Below are 21,199 nucleotides of genomic sequence, written 5' to 3'. Positions count from 1 at the left end.
TTGGTGGTTGTAATTTTGGAGAGAAGTGTGATAACTCTCCAACCACAAGTAAATATTAATTTATTTATAAATATACACAAGTAATATTTGTGTTTTCAAGGAAATTCATTTCTAGAATCATGTATCAAGATTCCAAAAACAAATCTTTATGCTCAATACCAAACTGAGTTAAATCATAAAGAAAAAGTGTATATGCAATTGCTGAAATAAAACAACACATGTCTCAAATTACACACCACCACTTAACTGGGTTTAGAAGCTTATGAGTGTCTCACCCTAATGGTTGCCTCTAGGTTTTCACGCCCCCTCTTACCACACATTTGCTTAGAAGGTCTTGTCACAGGGTCCATGAAATAAAAACAAAAAAAATAATTCAACATTTGCTTAGAAGGTCTTGTCACAGGGTCCATGAAATTAAACAAAAAAAAAATTAACATTCTGGGTGTCGCCATAGTTCGCCGTAGCCACACCTTTGCAGGTGGTTGGCAATGTAGGTTGTTGGCACTGAGAGCGATTTGTTGCTTGAAGGAGAGAGAGAGAGACTGTTGGTATCAGATCTAAGTTCGTGTAAGATCCTTGGGCTAACCTGGAGCAAGAATAGTAAATGCTTTCTTCTGTGCAGTGATTTGGGAGCTTTTACCAGAAAACAAAGACGGGACGAGAGAAAAAGACCAACATTTGGCTTGGTGAATCATCAGAAGGTTGTCTTTGCTGTTAGGGTTGGTTGAAACTACACCCGTTGTGTGTTTAAGCTGCACCCTTGGCACTCACAAGACAGACATAGAGGTTGCGGGAAAGAGCTGCATTAACCCTCATAAGCCCATCTTTCCTCTTTAGGGTTTTCATAAGCCCCTACAGCATTTTTGTGCCTTTTTTGATAGCTTGACCTGCCCAGATTCAGAAGAGGAAGATCCATTTGTAGCTTAGGGTTTTCCAGATCAGAAAAAATCCGTGCTAGATTGCAAAACTAAGCTGCCCAGACTCGGAAGAGAGACGCAGAAGGACTTGATTGACTACCATTTTGTTAGGTTTATACAGAACCGAAAAACCCTGACTCTGATATTCTGCAACATTAAGTGAAGACTGTGAGGGAGAGAGAAAGACCCAATCGGACTGTACACTGATCTGCATCTGCACCAGAAGATCCATCTTTCTTCCAGGTTTTTCCAGAATCAGAGACTTTTCTGAAGCTTCTGCAACAGTCTGGGCTAGATTGCAAGGTTAGCTGTGCCCAGATTCAAGTACCTTCTCACCCACAAGGCAAACTTCATGTGCTGATTTTGTTGCACCCACAAGCCCCTGAAAGAAGATGGTGGAACGAGGGCCATTGACTCCTGGCCAGGTAACTTTAAGCTGATTTGCTTTTGCCTTAGCTCCTGCTGCCATTGTGGAATTTCAATTTCGGAACAGCTTATGTGTCCATAGCGTGTCTTGCATTTTTGTACGTCAAGGTGGAAAGTTGCACAATGCGAAATGTTGAAACAAAACAGCTAGGTTAGATTACCATAATCAAATTGCTCGACCATGTGAAATGTGTACAAGGCTTGCACCGGTCTGCGGATCACACTTGCAGCTAGGTTAGATTACTATAATAAAGTTGCTTGACCATGTGAAATGTGTACAAGGCTTGCACTGGTCTGTGGATCACACTTGCAGCATCTCAAATGAAAAAACTGTTGCCGGATCTTGAGTTGCATAAGCAAACGCTGATTCAAACATAGAGGTTTGGCTACCATAGAGAAAAATAGCTCACCCATGTGAAAGCTGTAGCTTGGGACATGATACCCTGTCAGATCTGTACTTCAATTTCTCTCAATTCGTGTCCTTGTGATACTAGATAGCAAGTTGACATTAGAGGATGCTCCTTTCATTACTTATAAATTCAGCAAGTTCTTAGTAAGTGCCTTACCAAACCGGGAACCTCTGTCCAGATTTTGGTCACTTTCTGTCCAGTTTTGTTTGTTGCTTTCTTGTCTGAATCTGTCTTTCACTTCACATCCATCACATTTGGTCAGCATCTGCCTGCTGTAGAGAGGCAGGTTGCTGCCAACGAATGATTCCAGCATCTGGACTGCTCACATTTCACCTGTGCTGTGTTTTGCTCAAGAGAGGGCTGATGACTGTGGAGGAGGATGATGATGAAGAAGTATGAGGGGTCCTTTACAAACTAAGAAGGTGCCCAACCCTAGGGCCTACTCTCCTAATTTCTTACACCTCCATGTGTGCTTCTGTCCCTCTTCTTCTTCCACTTGCCCTAAGTCTCTATTCATATACTCTTGTAATTTCTTACATGCCTATGTGTTTCTTCTTTCCCTTTTTCCCTCTTTCCCCTTATTTTGCATCTTTCTTACTGATGCGGCATTTCCCTGTGTCAGCCCCATCAAAATTACCGTTTCCCCGTTTTGCATAACTGTGCTTCCAAGGGGAGAAGGTGTCTGCCCACTAATGTGTCAAAGCATATATTAAGCAAGCATGCCACACGTGTATAGTGTGTGCTTGCCAAATGCTTCTGCCAGCTTTTTTATTCTCTTTTTTCACCATTTTCTGAAGAGTCTACATGCCGTGCGTAATCATTTCTAGAAAAGTAATGCTAGGCCAAACCATGTCCTAATGTGGTTGACAAATTAAAGAGCAGGATCAGTAGGACAGAGTCACTAATCAACTTTTTGAATAACATAATCAATGTTATACAGAGAAGAAAGCTCATTGGTCTCCGTATAAAAATTGTGTCCTCCTGGTTGGGACAAATTTTTATATATGTAAACTTGCACCTACTTTGGGGCGCTGATAACGTGAGTAGGGATGTCGTAGCACCTAGTCCATGCTATGCATGACGAAGTTGATGATCTTATACTTCATGATTAGACAATCTTTGAGGTAAAGTTCGCACTTTTTGTATTCTTGTCTTTACTTGTTTTGTTTTAGTGGATTAGTCATTTAAAGTTTTGTTTTTGCTAATTAATTATTAAAAATTTATTTAGCTTGTTTGTTAGAAATTCTTTTGTTGTGGTTCAGTAAAGAATTTGTTTGTGTGTATGTGGGCGTGTGTGATTTAGTTACGTATTTGTTATTTTTGCAAGTTATTATTACTATTATTATTATTATTTTTTCTAAAGTGTCTCTATTAAGATTTTATATTTATATATATATTTTTTTAAATTTTGTTTGTTTTTGGTGATTCTCTTCTTTCTTTTAAAATTATTCCTAAGTTCAGATTCATTTGACCTTATGACGGTATATACAGTTTGATATTTATTTTGTTTTATACCTTCCCTAAAGTATGTACATAGTGGCCTTGATAATGATTGGACCAGTTTTTGACGTGAAGTTAGGAGCTTTTTTTGGTTGAAGCTGAAGATTTTTGTTCTCTTTGTGCTAAAATTTTTAACTTTCTATATTTCTGGGCTGTGGACAGGTTTCGTTCTTTCTTGCAATCATTCCTATAGTCACTGCCTGGATATATGCCGAGTGTTTAAGCTACAGGAAGTACACAACGAAAGTGTAAGTTGCTGGGTCACAACTGTTATGGGTTGTTTGTTCTTTCTTGATTGGTTTTGAATCGTGTGATTTGGGGAAGATATCATGTCATTAACTGAAGAATAACCTGCTTGACTTTCTTCTTCTTTGTTAGCTTGGGCAATATATGGCAATTTTATGTGAGGTACTTAAGGCCATTGCATGCTATTATTGATCTAATTTCAGGCATTCTGATGTCAATCTTGTTGCGAGAAGTAATGGTGATGGCAATGAAGAAGAGAGCACGGAGCTGCTTGAATCGGGACAGCAACCTGGAAAGATTGTTGTTCTATCGGTTAAAGACCAGTTTTACAGGTGCGAAGTTTGTATGCATTCTTTGTTAACTTGGGGTTTGCATAGCAATCCAGTTTTTCTTTGATGTTATGGAAGAGGGTCCAAGGAATTTTGACTTATATGGGCAATGTGTTCTAGGTTCTTGACAATGAATGAGGCCTTTCTGCTTGAGAATCGCACGACATTAAGGGCCATGTGAGTTGATTTCGTAAAACTAGTGATTTGATCCGATTCATGCTGCATGCACATGACTTTGATATCAAGCAGTTGAAAAGCTATCTCATGAAAAATCCTATCCAATGGCAGGTCGGAGTTTATTGGGCTGATGCTGTATTACTTCATTTGTGATAGGACAGATCTTTTCGGTGAAGCCAACAAGGTACCTACATTTGACATGACAAGCAATCTTCTTGGTTGGTGGGGAAGGGGAGGAGGGTTAGAATTCCTAAAAGGAGGGGGGCATCATCAATTATGTGAGAGCAACAATTGCCATTATGTTGCTTCTTCAAGTTTTCTCATCAATCTCATTGAGCCCCTTCATTTGATTAATTAGCCATGAGTTATCTACATTGATACACTTGGATAAGAGGTCTAATTAAGGCAGGATATCTCTTTAAGAGTTGGAGAAACTAAATGAAAACAGAAGGGCTATAAAAAAATATGAGTGGAAGGGTAAAATATGGCTTGTGCACATATAGAATGGTCTTCCTTATAAGAAAATTATTCAAAGAAAATGACAAAGCTAAAATGCTAAAGTTGAGATGCTAGGGCTGATCCATTACAAAGAGAATAAGGCTCGCGTATCATCCTAATATATCCGGCATGGGGCGCCGCTGCAACATGGCACTCAGAGTGGTAAAGCTGGAGAAAGAAAGAAAGAAAAAAAGCTGTATTAACATCTACTAGAGGCCGAACTCGACCTATGAGACAAATCAAGGTACAACTGTCAATGTCTTGTGCATGTCCAGAAAAAAAAGGACAAAATGAACATGAAATAAACTATGAAAGTACTGAGCTAGTGGGGGGGTGTGATGGATGGAGCATTACTGCTAGAGGTTCAGTATGCAACCTATATGCGCAGGGTATACAAGAATGCAATGCAGATCTGTCTAGCTCCAACCAGTACCATAATGGGGGTGTAATATGTGATACATAGGCGATGGCGAGGCAAAAATACCTCGGAGCATGATCTCCGGGTGTGAGTGTAAGTGGGCCAGCCGCTCCTGGATATGGTGCTGATGTCGAGCCCGTATCTCTGTGATCTCCCACTGATGTAGTCTGGGAGTCTGGTAGCTTAGTGCTCTTGGTCTCCGTTTGGCTCGGAGGTCCGCAGCGCGCTGAAGTGTAACCCCCTCCTGTGATGACAGGATAGGCACTGGGATAGATCTCTGGAAGAAATCAGTGAGCTGGAGTTGTCGCCCACCTCTCCTTGTGATATGAGTCCATAGTAGTGTCTCTCTGTGGCGCTGTGTATCTAGCAAGAACTGGCCAAATTTGCGTTGGTCTGCAGACTCTATGATCTGGCGGAGTGAGAGAGAGAGAGATTGTCTCAACATTTACAAAAGACCCAAAGGGTGTCTGAGACGAAAAAGTGATGCATGTATTCATGAGTAAACTGCATGTAAAAAAAACATGAAAATGAAAAGCACCATTTGCCAAAGGAAATAGAGCTTGCGTATGTACAATCCAAAGAGGTAGTGGGAGCAAAAAGAGAGGTAAAATAGGGCTCATTTCATGCACAAATTAGTGGGGGTATTGTGGTATCTAGTCCATACTATGCATGATGGAGTTGATGGTTTATTGTCTTGTGGATGACTATGATGAGGTTAAAAATTGCACTTTCTTTTAATGTGAATTTGGGCATGTTTTTCGATTCATCTAGGTATATACTCATGTCATGCACAAATGGTTCCCAAAAACAAAATAAAAAAATGTTTTTTTTTGGGAAAAATTAGGGAAAACAGGTTTTTAGAGTGGTTTGGTCTTTGTTTCAAAATGGAAACGCTTTAGAGGTTTTGTTAAAATGAAACACACTATTTTTGCTACTATGAGCTTGAAACACCAATGCATTGAGTGTCACGTGCACCCATGCACTGTGGTACACGATGACAAACTGGCTCATCAACAGTGCAAGAATCATGTATAGAAGTAGTACCTTTTAGGATATTTTGTCGTATGCCGTGACCCCTGTGTGAGCCCCAGTCCGGGACATGTCCGGGACGAGCTACATAGGTCAATCTCCTAGCCGTCGAGGTTAGTCTCAGGTCAGTCCTCTTAACCCACTTTGGAGAATTCAACAAGTGTTCATCATATAGGTGCATGCAGATGTCAGCCATAGGAGTAGTATGCATTATAGGCATATCAGCTGCACTTCATGTAGTAGGGGCTAGCCCTAAGGCCAGCACCAAAGAGTGGGAAGCTTTGCAAAGGGTAGATAATACCCTTAGCCATCCCCTAAGCATAAGTTGGTAGCCTTTTTGGCTTAGGCATGCAGTCGGCCAGGACTTAAGTGGCCTGGGCAGCAGTCGGCTAGTGGCAGATTGCTGTCGGCCAGGTATTGTAGTCAGCCAACAGCCCAACCAGCCATGCAGCAAAGGTAGCAGTAAATGCTATTGATTCTGGTCGTGGCATTTCTTAGCAGGCCGACAACACCTTCTGGCAGCTGACCAACTCCTGGACCCATATAAAAAAGCAAGCTAGCACCAGTCCCAAAAATCATCAGATAAAATCAGAGTTATCAAGTTATTCAGTCAAGCATCTGTGCATAGGCTTCAGCCTTTGCATACTTACAACAACTCTTGTGCTTTCAACCCAAGGCAAAAGAAGCTTAGCCTCTTCAAGAGCTCTCAGCACACCAACCCTCAGTCTCAGGCGGGTGTAATCTCTTTGAAGATAGTTGCACAGTCACCTACAGCTTATGCACAGTTCTGCCCAATGTTTGGTCGCTTTGTCCTTGCGTTTGGCGGTCAGTTAGCAACTTTGCATACTTACAGCCACTCTTGTGCTTTCAACCCAAGGCAAAAGAAGCTCAGCCTCTCCAAGAGCTCTCAGCACACCAACCCTCAGTCTCGGGTGGGTGTTGTTAGAAGTCATCTCTTGTCTTTATGTGGACACCAGGGCCTTTGTTGTGGGTGTGCCCGCACTTATATGTGTTTTCTCATTTTTCCTCACTCCCCGTATTTTCCCCCCATTTTTCCCAATTTTTTCTGTGGCTTGGGAGGCAGCCCTGAGGTGGCAGGATGTCCTTGTTGGTAGCCGACTGCATCAGTCTTCTTAGTGGTGCTGGCCGACTGTATGTGGACAGGTCGTGGAACTTCTTGGTGCTGGCCAACACCCCTATGAGCTGGCCGACTGGTGTATACAGTTCTGGAGTCCTGTCGGCTGCCTATGAACAGGCCGACTGCTGTTTGGGGCCATATAAAATGGCCCCACAGCCCCTTGCCACATTGTGTATTGTATTCCGGGATCTTGTGTATATACAATAGAGTTATACGCCTCTCTCTCTCCATTGCTGTCTATTTTCTGCACTTGCTCTTGTGTTTCCAGATTTGGTCATCATCTCCGCTGCGTATTTTGACAGGTGTAACATCTTCGAAGATAGTTGGACAGTCGCCTATAGCTTATGCACAGTTCTGCCCAGCGTTTGGTCGCTTTGTCCTTGCGTTTGGTGGTCAGTCAGTAACTTTGTCTGCCCAATCTTGTGGACATGGTTTCAGCTTGTATTCAGTTCTCCAGAAGAAGAAATAAAGCAAATATTCTTGCTTGCATATTGTTTTCAAGAGTCAAGAGTGTCTGTGTGGATAGTTTTGTATGAAGAATTTGAATCTTTGCATTTTAGATATTTAACAAGACCAGAAATTTTTGTTTTCTGTTTGAGGCATTTTTTCTGAACCTGGTGAGTGGGTCACAAATACTTACTGCTCACAAAGGTGTCTGGGGCGTAAGTACTAACAAGGCTCATTTTCTTTGCAGAACTACAACAGGGACCTTTTCCTCTTCTTATACCTGTTACTCATCTGTGCTTCAGCAATCACTTCTCTGAAGAAGCATGTGGAGAAGTCGGGGGCCTCCAACAAATCTATGCTTTATCTGAATAGGCATCAGACAGAGGAATGGAAGGGGTGGATGCAGGTAATTTGATCTTCAGCTAAATTGGTAACACCTGGTGCATTTATGATGGCATCTTTTTTTTTGGGGAGCAAAATAAGGAGAGTTAGCTGCAGATTTGATTCATTTTGTATTTTCTGTTGCTGGTAGAATAACAAGGTAGAGGATGTGCCTCCTCTGGTCAACTTCTCTTTTTTAAAACCATCCATGAAGGTAGTGAATAAGTCCTGAGAATGTTATGACAGTGGTGTTACCATCTATACCACATGCTTAGACATGCTTCTTCTCACCTGCCTGCAGCGTTTAGAAGAGAGGTTTGCAATAGGCAGAGGGATCTCTAATATGCAAGGGCAACAGGAGCAGCCTTTTCTGGCTTGGCCTGAGCTGAAATCGGTTCAGTAATTTAGTGCTTTATGAGCTAACTTGATAGTGAAATAGTGTGCATTTATGAGTCAAAAGCGTGCTTGTATTCGAAAGACTTAAGCACCATGCACATATTCATGCAATAAAATTGAAAACCTATGCATGGAGAATTCTGTGCAAAATAATATGATGATTGTTCAATGTGTGATGTACTGGACGTGAACAGCTTGCAAATTTTCTGATTCATCAAGTACAACCTTTGAGATGCTAAGGTGGTAGGTACTTGTGCTTGGGCAGCCTTAATATAAATCCCATGTACAGGAGTATAAGAGCATCTCTGTAGCTCACATTCCTCCATAAACTGAAGAAGCAACTGCTTTTTAGGCTTTGAAAAATAGGGCACCAGTCCAATGATTCAAAATCTCTCCAGCCGTGATTGGCAGCTGGACTCATTGTAAATTTTGTGTATGAGAAAACCACTCCCAAGTATGTGTATGCTTGTACATTCTCCACTAGATCCTTATCAAACGTAAAGGATTCTCTGTGCGGATAACTTAAGCATGGTTATAATTCTAGACTAAAGTTTCTTAAAACGTGTCATGCATGTCCAGCATTTTGGCTCAAATATTTCATGTTTCAGGCATTTCATTTCATAGCCTGTTGAAAAGTGTTTCACTGTGTTGTTTTGTTTTTTTCGTTGTAAAAATGGTCTTCTTACTGTATCTTTGATTTTTTGGTTCATATTCGCCCCATAGCCTATAACTTGGCAAATAATAGTTCCGCCTCAATAAATTAGTTCCCATAGTGTACTGAGCTATACTACCTTTAAACTATCATAAGCCTTCCAGTTAATGACCACTAAACCTGAACATGCATGAAATTCCTGTCCTCTGTGCAAAACCAGTCATTGGCACACTGGCATAGAATTGGTTTAACAAGACAAGACAAGATTTGACCTACACAAAGGGCTATTTTTTCATATATCTGACAGGCTTAAATTTTGTGTCGTACAGGTATTATTCTTGCTGTACCATTATTTTGCAGCAGTCGAGATCTACAATGCTATCCGAGTGTTTATTGCAGCATACGTATGGATGACTGGGTTTGGAAACTTTTCTTATTATTATGTCCGCAAGGATTTTAGTCTGGGTCGTTTTTGTCAGGTACCCACTTACCTTCAGACGCTCTTGTTGCTGCTTTTTTTGAACACAGAGACCTTACTGTCTATTCTTGAGTAGGATTCTGTATTCAAGACAAAACATGGTGCAAACTAAATCTAACTGTACAAATTCCAGCTGTCTAAGCTTTTGTTTCATTGTGCAGATGATGTGGCGCCTCAATTTCCTTGTTCTGTTTTGTTGCATCTTGCTCAACAATGATTACATGCTCTACTATATATGTCCCATGCACACTCTCTTTACCCTGATGGTGTACACAGCTCTTGGAGTCTTTAATAAATACAATGAGGTTGGATCTGTAATGGCTATCAAGATTGCATCATGCTTTGCCGTGGTCATTGCTGTTTGGGAAGTTCCTGGTGTATTTGAGATACTGTGGAGCCCTTTCACATGGTTACTTAGTGAGTTCTGGCTCCCGAGGCATTTTAACAGTATCTGAATAATGTAAAGACTAAGCTGAAAAATAGCTTTATACTTAGGTGAATGTTAAACAATATTTTCATGCCCCATTACATATTTGGATTTCCATGCCGATTTTGTATATGGGTGTGTTTCAGGTTATACCGACCCTAGAAAGCCAGACCTTCCGAAATTGCATGAATGGCACTTCAGATCTGGCCTTGATCGCTACATATGGATTGTGGGCATGTTATATGCTTACTTTCACCCAACGGTGAGCACAATTCATGGCGCAAATTCTTGTATAAAGACAGCACAAAAGTGGCAAATGACATATGTCAAGTTATTTTGGATTTAAAACTGCTTTTCAGAAAACACACTAGTATGAAAGCCAATTGTAATTTAAATAAAGAACTTGCTATTGATATGCCAGATAAGTTATTTGCTTATGTATTTCAAACACATCAGGTGGAGAGATGGATGGAAAAACTCGAAGAAACTGAAGCTCGGCGAAGGATTGCCATAAAGTCTTGCATTATTGGCAGCTGCATTTCAGTAAGTCCTTTTCCCCCCTTTCCTCTCTCTCTCTCTCTCTCTCTCTCTCTCTCAAGTCACTCCTAGCCTTCCAAAGGATGCTTGTAACATGTTGTGGCCATGGTTGCACGACAACCTTGTTTAAAAGGGATTGACGTTTTCATGATTTTATGAACTTTGTTGGTGTAATAATTCTCAACATTGTCAAAACCCATGTCACACGTGCCAATTAATTAGGTGACATGTGGACATAATCCTTAGTTTAGGGGGAGTTTTGGACCAGTTTTGTGTAATGAAGTAGACATGCACATGGGGGATGGGGCTTAGGGTCATTCACATGTGTACTTCTGGGGGCCTTGGGCTATATTGGGCATAGGATCAAGCTTTCATGACTGATTGCCATGTTTAGGTTCTACTCCCTAGGATGAGTGGGACATGTGTGTACTTCATGCTAATGAGTGCAACCCCTAGGTTCCCTTCATTGCATTGGTATCGGAGCTCTTGACTTAGATCTTAATGCTTTAATTAGAGAATGATTAGTGCTTAATCCATTTTCGAGTTGGTGTTTTTACACGATTTTTCAGATTTTCTATTGATTTTGTTTTGTGTGGATTAGCAATGGAATTAATGATAATTATTTTTGGATATATGCTAATCACAGATTTCAAAAAATCTATTTTCTGCACAGATTTGAGAGAATCTTGATTTTTTTTTGATTTTCGGGTTCAATTTTACAATTATTTTCATTATGAATTTTCTTGAAATCTGTGTCAAACCATCTTGATTAGAGCCTTTCTTCAGTCAACTCATCTCCAGATAATCACCTTCTACCTGCCATGTAGGCAAGTTTTTTACAAATGCTGTATACATTGTTGGGTGCTTTATCCAACCCAATGTAGGTCACATAGGGGCATCATTGATAGAGATAGACCATGTTTATGAGGATGACCTTTTGAGGGCAAAAGGACTAGATGTACGAGAGATCAGAGCAAATCGACACAGCATGAAAATGGGTGAGTGAGTGTATATATGATGGTGAATGAGAATATGTACAAGAGATCCTCTGATGTGAGGTGACTCTGAGTAGAAGATCAGTGCAGAAGCAAAGATGATGTGAGAGTTGAAGCACGGTGGGTTACGCAGGCTCGTGTCACTGTGAGACAAAGGCACTCCAAGAGATAGTCGGTATCGGATGTAATGCTCCTTGCATTATAAGCTTGAGGACTTGTAAGACTAGAACTTTGATTCTCCACCCAACCATATTCTAAATAGTCTCTTAACTCATAGTTATGTAGGTCTAAGTAGTGCACGACCTTCTAACTTTAGCTCCTTGACCTTTCACTGGCTAGACATTGCCTTTTCCTTGTCCAATGCCTCTTCAACTACCCTGTGTCCCTTGGGCTTTCATTGTGCACCATTTACTTCCCTTTTTACTTTAACTTTTATGCCTATTAACCATGCTTAGATATTTCCTATTTGGAATCTCCATGAACCTTATTTATATGCAACCTTTTACATATAAATAATCTTTCCTAGTCTTATCTTTTAGTGTTACATGTTAGTCTCATAACATCAAAGGCTGCATCGGTGGATGCAGAGGCACTCCGAGGTGGTAGTGGGCAGCGGAAGGTGAAGTAGTGCAGGCTCTGGTGACAAGGATGCTGTGGTACTTGAGGGGTGATGAAGAGCAGAGAGGGCTGACCTCCTGAGTGGTGTAGGATCTGGTGTCGAGGGTGCTGTAATACCTGAGTGGTGCAGGCTCTGGTGACGAGGGTGCTGCAATACCTGAGTGGTGTAGTGGTGCAAGCTCTAGTGACAAGGGTGCTGCAACACTTGAGTGGTGGAGAGGACCAGAGAGAGCTGCTGTCGTGAGTGGTGTTGATGAAGATAAGCAAAGAGGGTTGCCGTCCCGATGATGTGAGATGGTGAGCAGAGAGCTGTTGTCCCCAGGTAAACTGTAGACGAAAAACGATGATGTACTGTAGCAGAGAGTGGGCTGCTGTCCCAAGATATGTACTGACGATAAAACGTTGATGTGCTGAACTGTAGCAGAGAGTGGGCTGCTGTCCCAAGGTGTGAACTAAAGATGAAACGCTAATGTGCTGTATTGTAACAGAGAGTGGATTGTTGTCCCAAAGTGAGAGCTGAGGTAAAATGCTGGTATGTGATAGAATGTGCAGCGGAAGAAGGGAAAGTGGAAACACGAGAGAGAGTGAGAGAGAAAGATGGAGAGGAAACACAGGTGAGAACCTGCTCTCAATATCATCAGCAAAAGGAATACATGTCCCGAGCAAGAGGGGAGAACCTCGTAAGTGAGGGATTGCAGCTAGAAAAAGCTAGGCAAGCAATGAAATATGAGGGAGGCATGCCGGCTATATATACACCTACATGAAGGCAGTCGACTGGAGCCTCCACGAAAAATACCCAGGACCATAAATGGGGAATAAATATGGGTAAAATATATGTGAGGAGTGACTAGCTCCTCTGACTAACATGGTCAGTCCTAGAGGCTAAAATAGGACACCAAATAGGAAGCCAGCAAGTAGGGGATGATGTCTAACACCCTCTCTCAGCATCGGATGCTGAGCAAACTCCAAGAAGCTAGAGACGTCGTCCTCGATCAAAGATGAAAGACTGCAGAAACAGGTACTAAGAAAGCTCCACAAGCAATCTCCTCAGCAACTGAGCTACAAAAGCAATAGAACAAGCTGCCAGGTACACCGCTCCTCTAGAAGAAAACAACCATATAGGCTGCGACGTGTTGCTCCAAATAATGGTTCCAAACCCAAGTGTAAGAACACTCCTCGAAGTCGTATGTCGTGTATCCAGCCTGGAGAAGGTATGAAAAACCTCATAACCAACCAAGATCAGATCCTGTATATAATCAATCCTGGGAGAAGCAAGCTGCTCAAGCTGCTCCTCACTGGAACCCTCAAAAGAAATAGAGTCAATCTGCTCCAACTCTGTACAAAGAGTAGCCAAATGTTGTACAAAAGCATCCTCTGAAAAGGTCGGCATCGCAAGATGTAAAGACTCTGTAGAAAAGATGGGACTCCATAACATGAGTTGCCCAATGCTGTACATAAGTACACACCATTGAGGTAGGCATCGCAAGATGAAAGGACTCCACATCCCCCTCTGAAAAAAAAAAAAAATCGTCGGACTGATTAAGCCCAACCTGATTCTGATCCAAATCCAAAAAAACTGTGGAAGTACCACTATGCCCAGGCACGGTTAGCAACCACCACAGATCCAAAGCATCCCATCGGGTCCAAAAAACCATCCTCCAAAACAACAAGCCAGCAGAACTGGCAGGGGGAGGGGCATCCTCAAAAGCATCACAAAGAGATGAAGAGATAGACTCCTCACAGTGACGAAGGGAAGCAGGAATATAAATTGCAGTGGTAACAAAGTCCTCACAAGCGTCACAGATAGCAGAAGACTGTTCTAGAAGTAGAACCAGATCCCAAGAATCAGCAACAACAGATAAAAGATCCATGTGAAAGGATCACACCGCAAAAGGGCAAAACACCCTCCTTGTTCTGCAAATACTGCAAAGAACACAAGCTCGGACAAAATAAATTCTGCTCAGGATCTCTGAAAAGATCACTGCTCTCCTCCAAATAACTGTAAACTCCTATCAAAGAAAGTCTCCACAGATACATCACAGCTCCCGAAACTGATCCTCAAGTGAAGTAGCTGGAGAAAGGCCCGCTCTAAGTGTAGAAAACTCCCGAGGGAAGCAAAACGCAGCCAAAACACTGCTATCCAACAAAAATAGCACTCCACTGCCAACAGAAGGCAAGGAACATGTAGAAACCGGGAAACCGTGTAGGCCAGGAACAAAACACAGGTAAAGATGCTCCAAAATCAGCAAAACGCTGACTGAAATCTGAAATTCAGAATCCTCCTCAAGTACCAAACTGCCTCCAAAGCCACAATCCAATCGAGAAACCCTCTCTACAAGTGATCTATGTCCATTGGAGAAGAAAACACAGCCAAACAAGGGCTACAAACCTGAAAATTCAGGTCAACCAGTGTCCACACCTCCTATGAGGAAAAACGCTGAAGAGAAGGTACCTTCGGGTCCAACAGAAGAAGCCCAAATGAAGGTAGAGCTACCAGCAAAATCGGTTCAGAAAAACGCAGCAACCATGGCTGCAGATCTGAAAACGCAGAGGTATAAGGGGCTGAATATGGAAACGCTGAAGCCTCAGATCAAGAATTGCTGCAGAGAACAATCAGGGGGTGGGAGGGATGGCGCAAGATAACCAGAAAGGATAGGCAAAAGGGAGCCCAGAGAGCTCCAAGATCAGGGCTGGGAAAGCAAGCCCAAACAGGCCAAAAAACGCAGCCTGTTTGGGACAGCTATGTTGCTGTCGAGTACTGAAAAAAAACGCCTGAGAACCCCTGGAAGGTGCCACCAAGAAGGACAGGTATGCTGTCCAGAAAAAACACCCTTGTTAGGCTGCCAAGAAGCTGCAAACTGACGCCATGAAGAGAGGAAACTGCAGCCCATTGAATGAGGGATGAATCAGCCCTTGAAAATCTGAAACGCAAGCTTCATCTGGTGAAAAAACGCAGATCTGTCCATGGGTAGAAAAACGCAGATCTGAAGAGGTAGAGGAGGGAGCATCCAACGCTGACAATCACCGGCGCTCTGATACCATGATAGAATGTGCAGCGGAAGAAGGGAAAGTGGAAACACGAGAGAGTGAGAGAGAAAGGTGGAGAGGAAACACAGGTGAGAACCTGCTCTCAATATCATCACCAAAAGGAATACATGTCCCGAGCAAGAGGGGAGAACCTCATAAGTGAGGGACTGCAGCTAGACAAGCTAGGCAAGCAATGAAATATGAGGGAGGCATGCCGGCTATATATACACCTACATGAAGGCAGCCGACTGGAGCTAAAAGTACCTCCACGATTGGGAAAAATACCCAGGACCATAAATGGGGAATAAATATGGGTAAAATATATGTAAGGAGTGACCAACCCCTCTGACTAACATGGTCAGTTCCAGAGGCTAAAATAGGACACCAAATAGGAAGCCAGCAAGTAGGGGATGATGTCTAACAGTATGCTCTACCGTAGCTGTTGTCCCATGAGCTGATGTAAAATGTTGGTGTGCTCTATGTAGCAGAAAGCCGGTGATGATGAAGCAGATGTAGTGCAGACCCCGGCAATAGCAACAACAGCAGCAGATTTTTTCAGTAATGACTATGATGATGTTGATGATCATATTGTTATCCTGGATCATCATACACATATAGAGGGATTTGCACATGAGGAGATGGTGCATAGTTTAGCTCATGCCTATATTCCTATTGATGCAGTGGATCATTTCTTTGACTTTTCAAGTGATGCTACATGGGATAACGGCATTGGTTCACTCTTACCCTCGCATGATGCCAACCTTGAGATATGTTCTTTTGACTCCTACGGGTGTCGATATAATCCTACTTGTCACGTGCATCCGCACTTGGATGCCACGTAGACATATTTGTACAGAAGGTGCAGGACCTGGGATGGTAAACTGGTCCCATGTGAGCCCAGTCCGGGACGAGTCAGCCAGGGATCCATCCTAGTCGTTCGAGGTTAGGTGTGCATTGTCCTGCACTGGAGTCCAAGGTCAGGTGTGCATTGTGCTGCACATGAAACAGTGCCAGTCCGCGCTGTGAGTCTCCCTCTGGAATGATGACAGTGATTCTGTGTATCTGGTATGGTACTGGATGCCAGATCATTGAGCAGGAAGTTAGGGTTTGCTTTTAGGAAAAGGGGCCAGCCCATAGGGCTACCCCGAGTCTTTGTGTGGGCATGGGGATAGTGTAAAACCACCCCCATGAGGGCCAGGAAGGCCCTGGCTGAACCCACCAGCCATGGAGGGGCTGTAGGACAGCCCTAAGGGTAGGCTAGGGGAAGCCTACAGGCTGTACAGCCTAATTATGGCTGTAAGGGCAAGTATGGGGCAGCCCAGTCCCCAAACAGCCTACAAACAGTGCCTAAACCTGTCTTGAATCAGGCGCCTGATGCCCAGCCAACAAGGGAAAGAAGCGCAGCTTTTTATAGGATTTTTCTAGCATTTAATGCTTATATTCAGTCGTGGGGCAGAAAATATATAGGCCGCCTGGTTTAGAATTGGCCGATTGCTTTATTGTAGAAGTATAAATAGGTGAGTCCACAATCCATTTGTGTTAACTCATAATTCACCAAGTGCTAAGGCAATCAAGGGCCAGGACAGCCAAGGAGTGCTAACGCAAAGGGGTGAAGGACTGCAGGTCAAGGGCAGAGTTATCTCAGCCAAGAAAGGTCAAGTTTTCATGTATTTTCTTTCAGATTTACATCATTCTAATAAAGCAAATACATCATTCATGGTGGGGGCCCTACAGAGGGTATTTGAGACCCAATACTGTGTTCTCTCCTCTCTCCCTCCCTCCCTCTCTCTCTCTCTCTCTCTCTCTCTCTCTCTATTTTTTGCACATCTTCATTCAGTTTTGTGCGTTAATTCCGTCGCAAAAAGTATGCTGATTTTTTGAGCATTGAAGTTACTTATCTCCCCCGAAGCTTCCGCATGTTACAGTTTCTTTGGAGCCATGACATTTAGTTTTGGATGCAGTATATGTCATTTGGGATGCATGGTATTTGATTATGTAGCGCATTATGTGGATTTACATGCATCGCGTCTAGATTTTCACCCGAGCAGTTATTTGTGCCAATGTAAATCCAAGCCATGTAGACTCCAAAGCAACGGCTCTCGAACTACCTCGATCGAATGGAAAATATAGAGGGCCAATATCAGTGACGCGGCTGGCCAATCCTCCTAGATCAAATGGATAGCCACCCATGTCGATGACATAACTCGCTATATATCCGCATGGGTGAAATGGCTAGCCAAAGTGTTGAATTTGATGTTATTTCTGGTGGCCATTTCACACGAGGGGCTTGGATACTTCCTTCTCGATCTAGGTGATCACACATTTGGTCCATGGTTGGATGGTCTAAAGAGGTATCCCCACATGAAAGGTAAATGGTATCATCTGCTAGATCATTATCTATGGCTTCCCCAAGGTCTCCATGTGTGAAAATGACATTTTGTCCAGCCCTAAAAAGGAGATTTTACTCGATTTATTAGGTTTTATTCTTGGTTTTTTAGTCTTGCTGCTGGTTGACTATCCCTTGTATTGGGCCGACCAACAGCCCACATACTATATATAGATTTGCCTCATCATTCAGCATTTGTACTGCTTCATAGACCACATCAGGTACCACACCATGACCTTTGAGCCAAGGCGCTGCAGCCATGGCCAAGCCTTTGAAGCCTCTGAGCCTAAACCTGTTGTCGAGCTTTGAGCCAGCGTAACCTATGTAGGGAGCCAATGTTGACGTCAGGGAGGGTGTTGGCGGTGAATTGTTCTCTGGTTGCCACGTGTCATGAATGATCCCACATACCATTGCTAAGGTTGATTAACCTTAGTATAAAGGGTACATTGTACCCTTGGCCCCCTTATCCATCCACAAACCTTTGTAGATCTAAAGGGATAGAGGGTGGGGGCCCTGGCCTTGTTGGCCATCGTTGCTGTTGCGTGTCTGCTTCCAACAGGGATGCTGCCTGGGAAGCATGCGGTCCAATATTGTTGGAATGGGAACAATATCAAGCACAATATAGATGGGAAGATGAAGAAAATAAAGCCATAACTTGCTGGTAGCTTTTTAGTGATCGAGTCAATGCGATGAAGCAATGTTGGCAAACCGCAGGTAGAGTTGACAATGCATCAGGAGTCCAAACTTTGCAAGAGGGTGTTTCCTTAGGGGTCGGGCTCGAGGTTGTCTAAGAGGAAGCGTCCTCAGTTTGGAGAGCTTCAAGGAACTGAAGTTGTCTAGGAGTTTGGTTTAACTTGGTATGAACACAATGCTAATCAATACACTTAAATACACTAAGATTTGAAGGACACTTGCTCAAATACAAGAAGTAAATTGCTGAATTGACAAGAGACGCAATGAGCCGGAACGACCGACCCCTCCCTTGAGTAAATTGTATTACCATCTGCTGAGAAGACAACTGCCAAGGAGAAGCATAGTTCAAGTGCCCGTTGTGAGCATGCCCCAATGCTGTATCCACCTGAGCTACCAAGGTATGATGGTTTTGAAGAAGTTGTAGCAAATGAGATTGTGACTCATTCAAAGAGCTACCAAAGTCCTCCAACTTGTAAAGACCACCTTCCTATATAGCTATGGCAGTAATCTGCAAGGTGCTCGTATCAATGACCTCAAGAACTGAACCGTCACAGTACACACCATAGCCTTTCTTTGCAATTCAAAACATTGAGAGCAAATTGCTAGAGAGCTTGGAAACATAAAGCACATCTCGGATGGTAGGCTGGCCAGGAGAAGAGTTAAGTCGCACGCTACCCACACAAGAGGCCTCAAGGTTGGAAGCATTGCCAATGACACCTTCGAAGAGCTAGGCTGAATATCATGCAGAATAGACTTGTCATGAGTCATGTGATTAGTGTACCCATTGTCAACCGCCCAATCGGTAAGACGTGAGGTGGCAAGAACATGTGAGTCTATAGGGAGCTCCTCGATGTCAACTTTGTTGCTAGTGGAACCCTTAGACTGCCATTTGTCTTTGCCCTTGACGCGAAGAAGGATCACAGAAGCACCCTGGCTTCTTTTCTTCCTCATAGCTCTATCATGAAGCATGTCAACAACAACATGCAGATCGGGAGTAGAGGGAAGAAGTGAAATAGTATCATAGAAAGATGAGAAAGTTTCGGGCAATTTGGTGAGGAGCGGATGAACAAAGTCTTCATTAGTAGCCTTGCTTCCCAAAGAGACCAAGTGCCTCTGGATGGTAACAAACTCCGTGATGTTGACAATATCAAGTTGGCAAGCTGATTCTCCAAGGAAATCTTCTGCGGTCTCATCATGATTGTCATCAAATTGATGAGCAACATATGGTTTAATGTTGAAGATGATGAACACATGTGCCCGAGTGTCCTTATCAAGCCAGGCATTAATCTTAGCTTGAGGATAAGTCGCAATTGGCTTAGCGTCGGCCCCGGTAACAATACCTCATAGCCGATGATACTGAAATAAATTCATAATCAAGGTAGTTGGTCCCATCTAGGATGGATTTCCTTGGGAAGTTGGGGAATGGATGAAGAGAATGACATTCGGTGTCCTTCTCTTGAATCTACAACAGAAAGGCCACAAGCAGGTACCTGGGGGCTGCCCACTCCTCCCTAAACGCTAGATGAGGTGATGTAGAATTGTACTCCTTCGGGAGATCAATGCACATGGGTGAAGACGGGAGCCGACCAAATGTGCGATGAAGGGAGGGAGGGAGAGGCTACTGGTGCAAGGACATAGTGCTACCATTGGTCCGGGGTGTGCATCTAGATACAGAAATTATGGAAACAACAACTTTGCATTAAAAAAATGCCGCCTCTACACAGAGGGAGTGGTGAAAAAAAAAAGAAAGGCTGATAGACAAAATACAAAAATTAGGGAAACAAAAAATTTACGTTAAAAAAAAAAGGCAGCCTCTCCATGGAGGGAGGGCTAGAAAAAAAAGAAAACGTTGGGTGATAGTCTTTCTGTAGAGTGTAGAAACAAAAAATTTGCGTTAAAAAAAAAGCCTCCTCTGCAGGGAGGGAGGGCTTAAAAAAAAGAAAAGAAAATGTTGGTTGATAGTCTTCCTAGAGAGTGTAGAAGCAAGGGCTTGAAAACCAGTGCTTTGATACCATGAGAGAATGGTTGAAGGCAACAACGGAAGTAGAGGAGAGACTTGGAGCAGCCAACAATGATCCAACACTCGAGCAAAATGATGCATGAATTAAATGGCAAAAAGCTTGTTCTTATATATAGCACAAATAGCCAAGTTGGCCAGTAGAAGAAACCCACGACCGGTGAAACATACCTAAGACTTCGGAAAAGTGCCTAAAAATACCCACAAATGAGTAAAATACATTATGGGATAAATGCTGGAGATGAACACAGTCCAACAATATTCTATGGTCGTATTTCCCTAAGGTTCGCACGTAGACTGCTTAGCATAACGGAGCATTGGATTATGTCATTAGCCATAGGAGTTACAAGATGCCACATCAAGATAAGGTTAGGAGTTACACGTGTGGGAGTTACATGAGAGTGGAGATGTGGGGCAAGAGGAAGTTGAAAGGTCATATGGACATGGCTATTTAACACCTTTTTATATGAAATAGGAAGAGAGAAATTGAATGAATGCAAAGATTTTGCTCTTGCCCCTCCATGTGTGTTTTGTAGTGAGAGTCCCTTATTTTGTGTTCCAGTTAGCTCTTTAGCACCTAGGCTTAGCCAGTAATCCATAAACACCCAGCAAGAGTACAAGCTTTTTGGAGAGGCCCATGAAGTATACCAACCATTTGATGACTGTCCATCAATTGTTCAAGCTGTTTGGAGCTGCCACATAACTATGTGGAAAACCATTGGAGGCTTACAACAGACTTTGAGGAGCTTTTAGAAAGCTCTTGAAGTCTCAAAGACATCTCCACGTGGACTCTTTGGAGAGCACCATGGCTGTTTAAGTAGTCGAATCATTCAAAGCTGTGGTGAACCAGGGTATTTCCTTCTGTTTATGGATACGCCTGTGTTTTAAGCTGAAGGAGAACTAAGTTACTCTGTGGAAAAGTCTCTTTCGTTCATGGGTACGCTTGTGATTACCATATCGAGACTTTTGTTAATGGCTTTGTTTTGATCACTTCAGTTGTTTTGGAAATCTGATGGTCCCTTGACCATCCTCAAGCTTGTATTTACAAATACTAAAA

At 42.8% G+C, this 21,199-nt stretch overlaps 1 protein-coding gene across 2 annotated transcripts in view; it reads left to right on the top strand.

Moving 5' to 3' along the window:
* The first annotated feature begins 273 nt into the window (after window positions 1–273).
* Window positions 274–21,199, top strand: part of LOC147638658 (protein REDUCED WALL ACETYLATION 4-like) — a 22,500-nt gene continuing 1,574 nt past the window's right edge. Inside the window, exons 1-10 of one of the 2 annotated variants that reach the window (XM_086798602.1) lie at window positions 274–1,342; window positions 3,416–3,501; window positions 3,703–3,831; window positions 3,949–4,005; window positions 4,117–4,189; window positions 7,783–7,941; window positions 9,294–9,443; window positions 9,604–9,859; window positions 10,016–10,131; window positions 10,326–10,412. In XM_086798602.1, the coding sequence (XP_086654728.1) occupies window positions 1,310–1,342; window positions 3,416–3,501; window positions 3,703–3,831; window positions 3,949–4,005; window positions 4,117–4,189; window positions 7,783–7,941; window positions 9,294–9,443; window positions 9,604–9,859; window positions 10,016–10,131; window positions 10,326–10,412 (1,146 nt within the window). In that variant the 5' untranslated portion in view covers window positions 274–1,309. The remainder of the gene's footprint in view (window positions 1,343–3,415; window positions 3,502–3,702; window positions 3,832–3,948; window positions 4,006–4,116; window positions 4,190–7,782; window positions 7,942–9,293; window positions 9,444–9,603; window positions 9,860–10,015; window positions 10,132–10,325; window positions 10,413–21,199) is intronic. The other variant, XM_086798605.1, reaches the window with a different exon arrangement.

Source organism: Cibotium barometz, chromosome 5 (genome assembly GCF_041138505.1).
Source record: "Cibotium barometz isolate CiBa-2024 chromosome 5, ASM4113850v1, whole genome shotgun sequence".
Lineage (NCBI taxonomy): Eukaryota > Viridiplantae > Streptophyta > Polypodiopsida > Cyatheales > Cibotiaceae > Cibotium > Cibotium barometz.
This window is presented reverse-complemented; position numbering and strand designations above follow the sequence as displayed.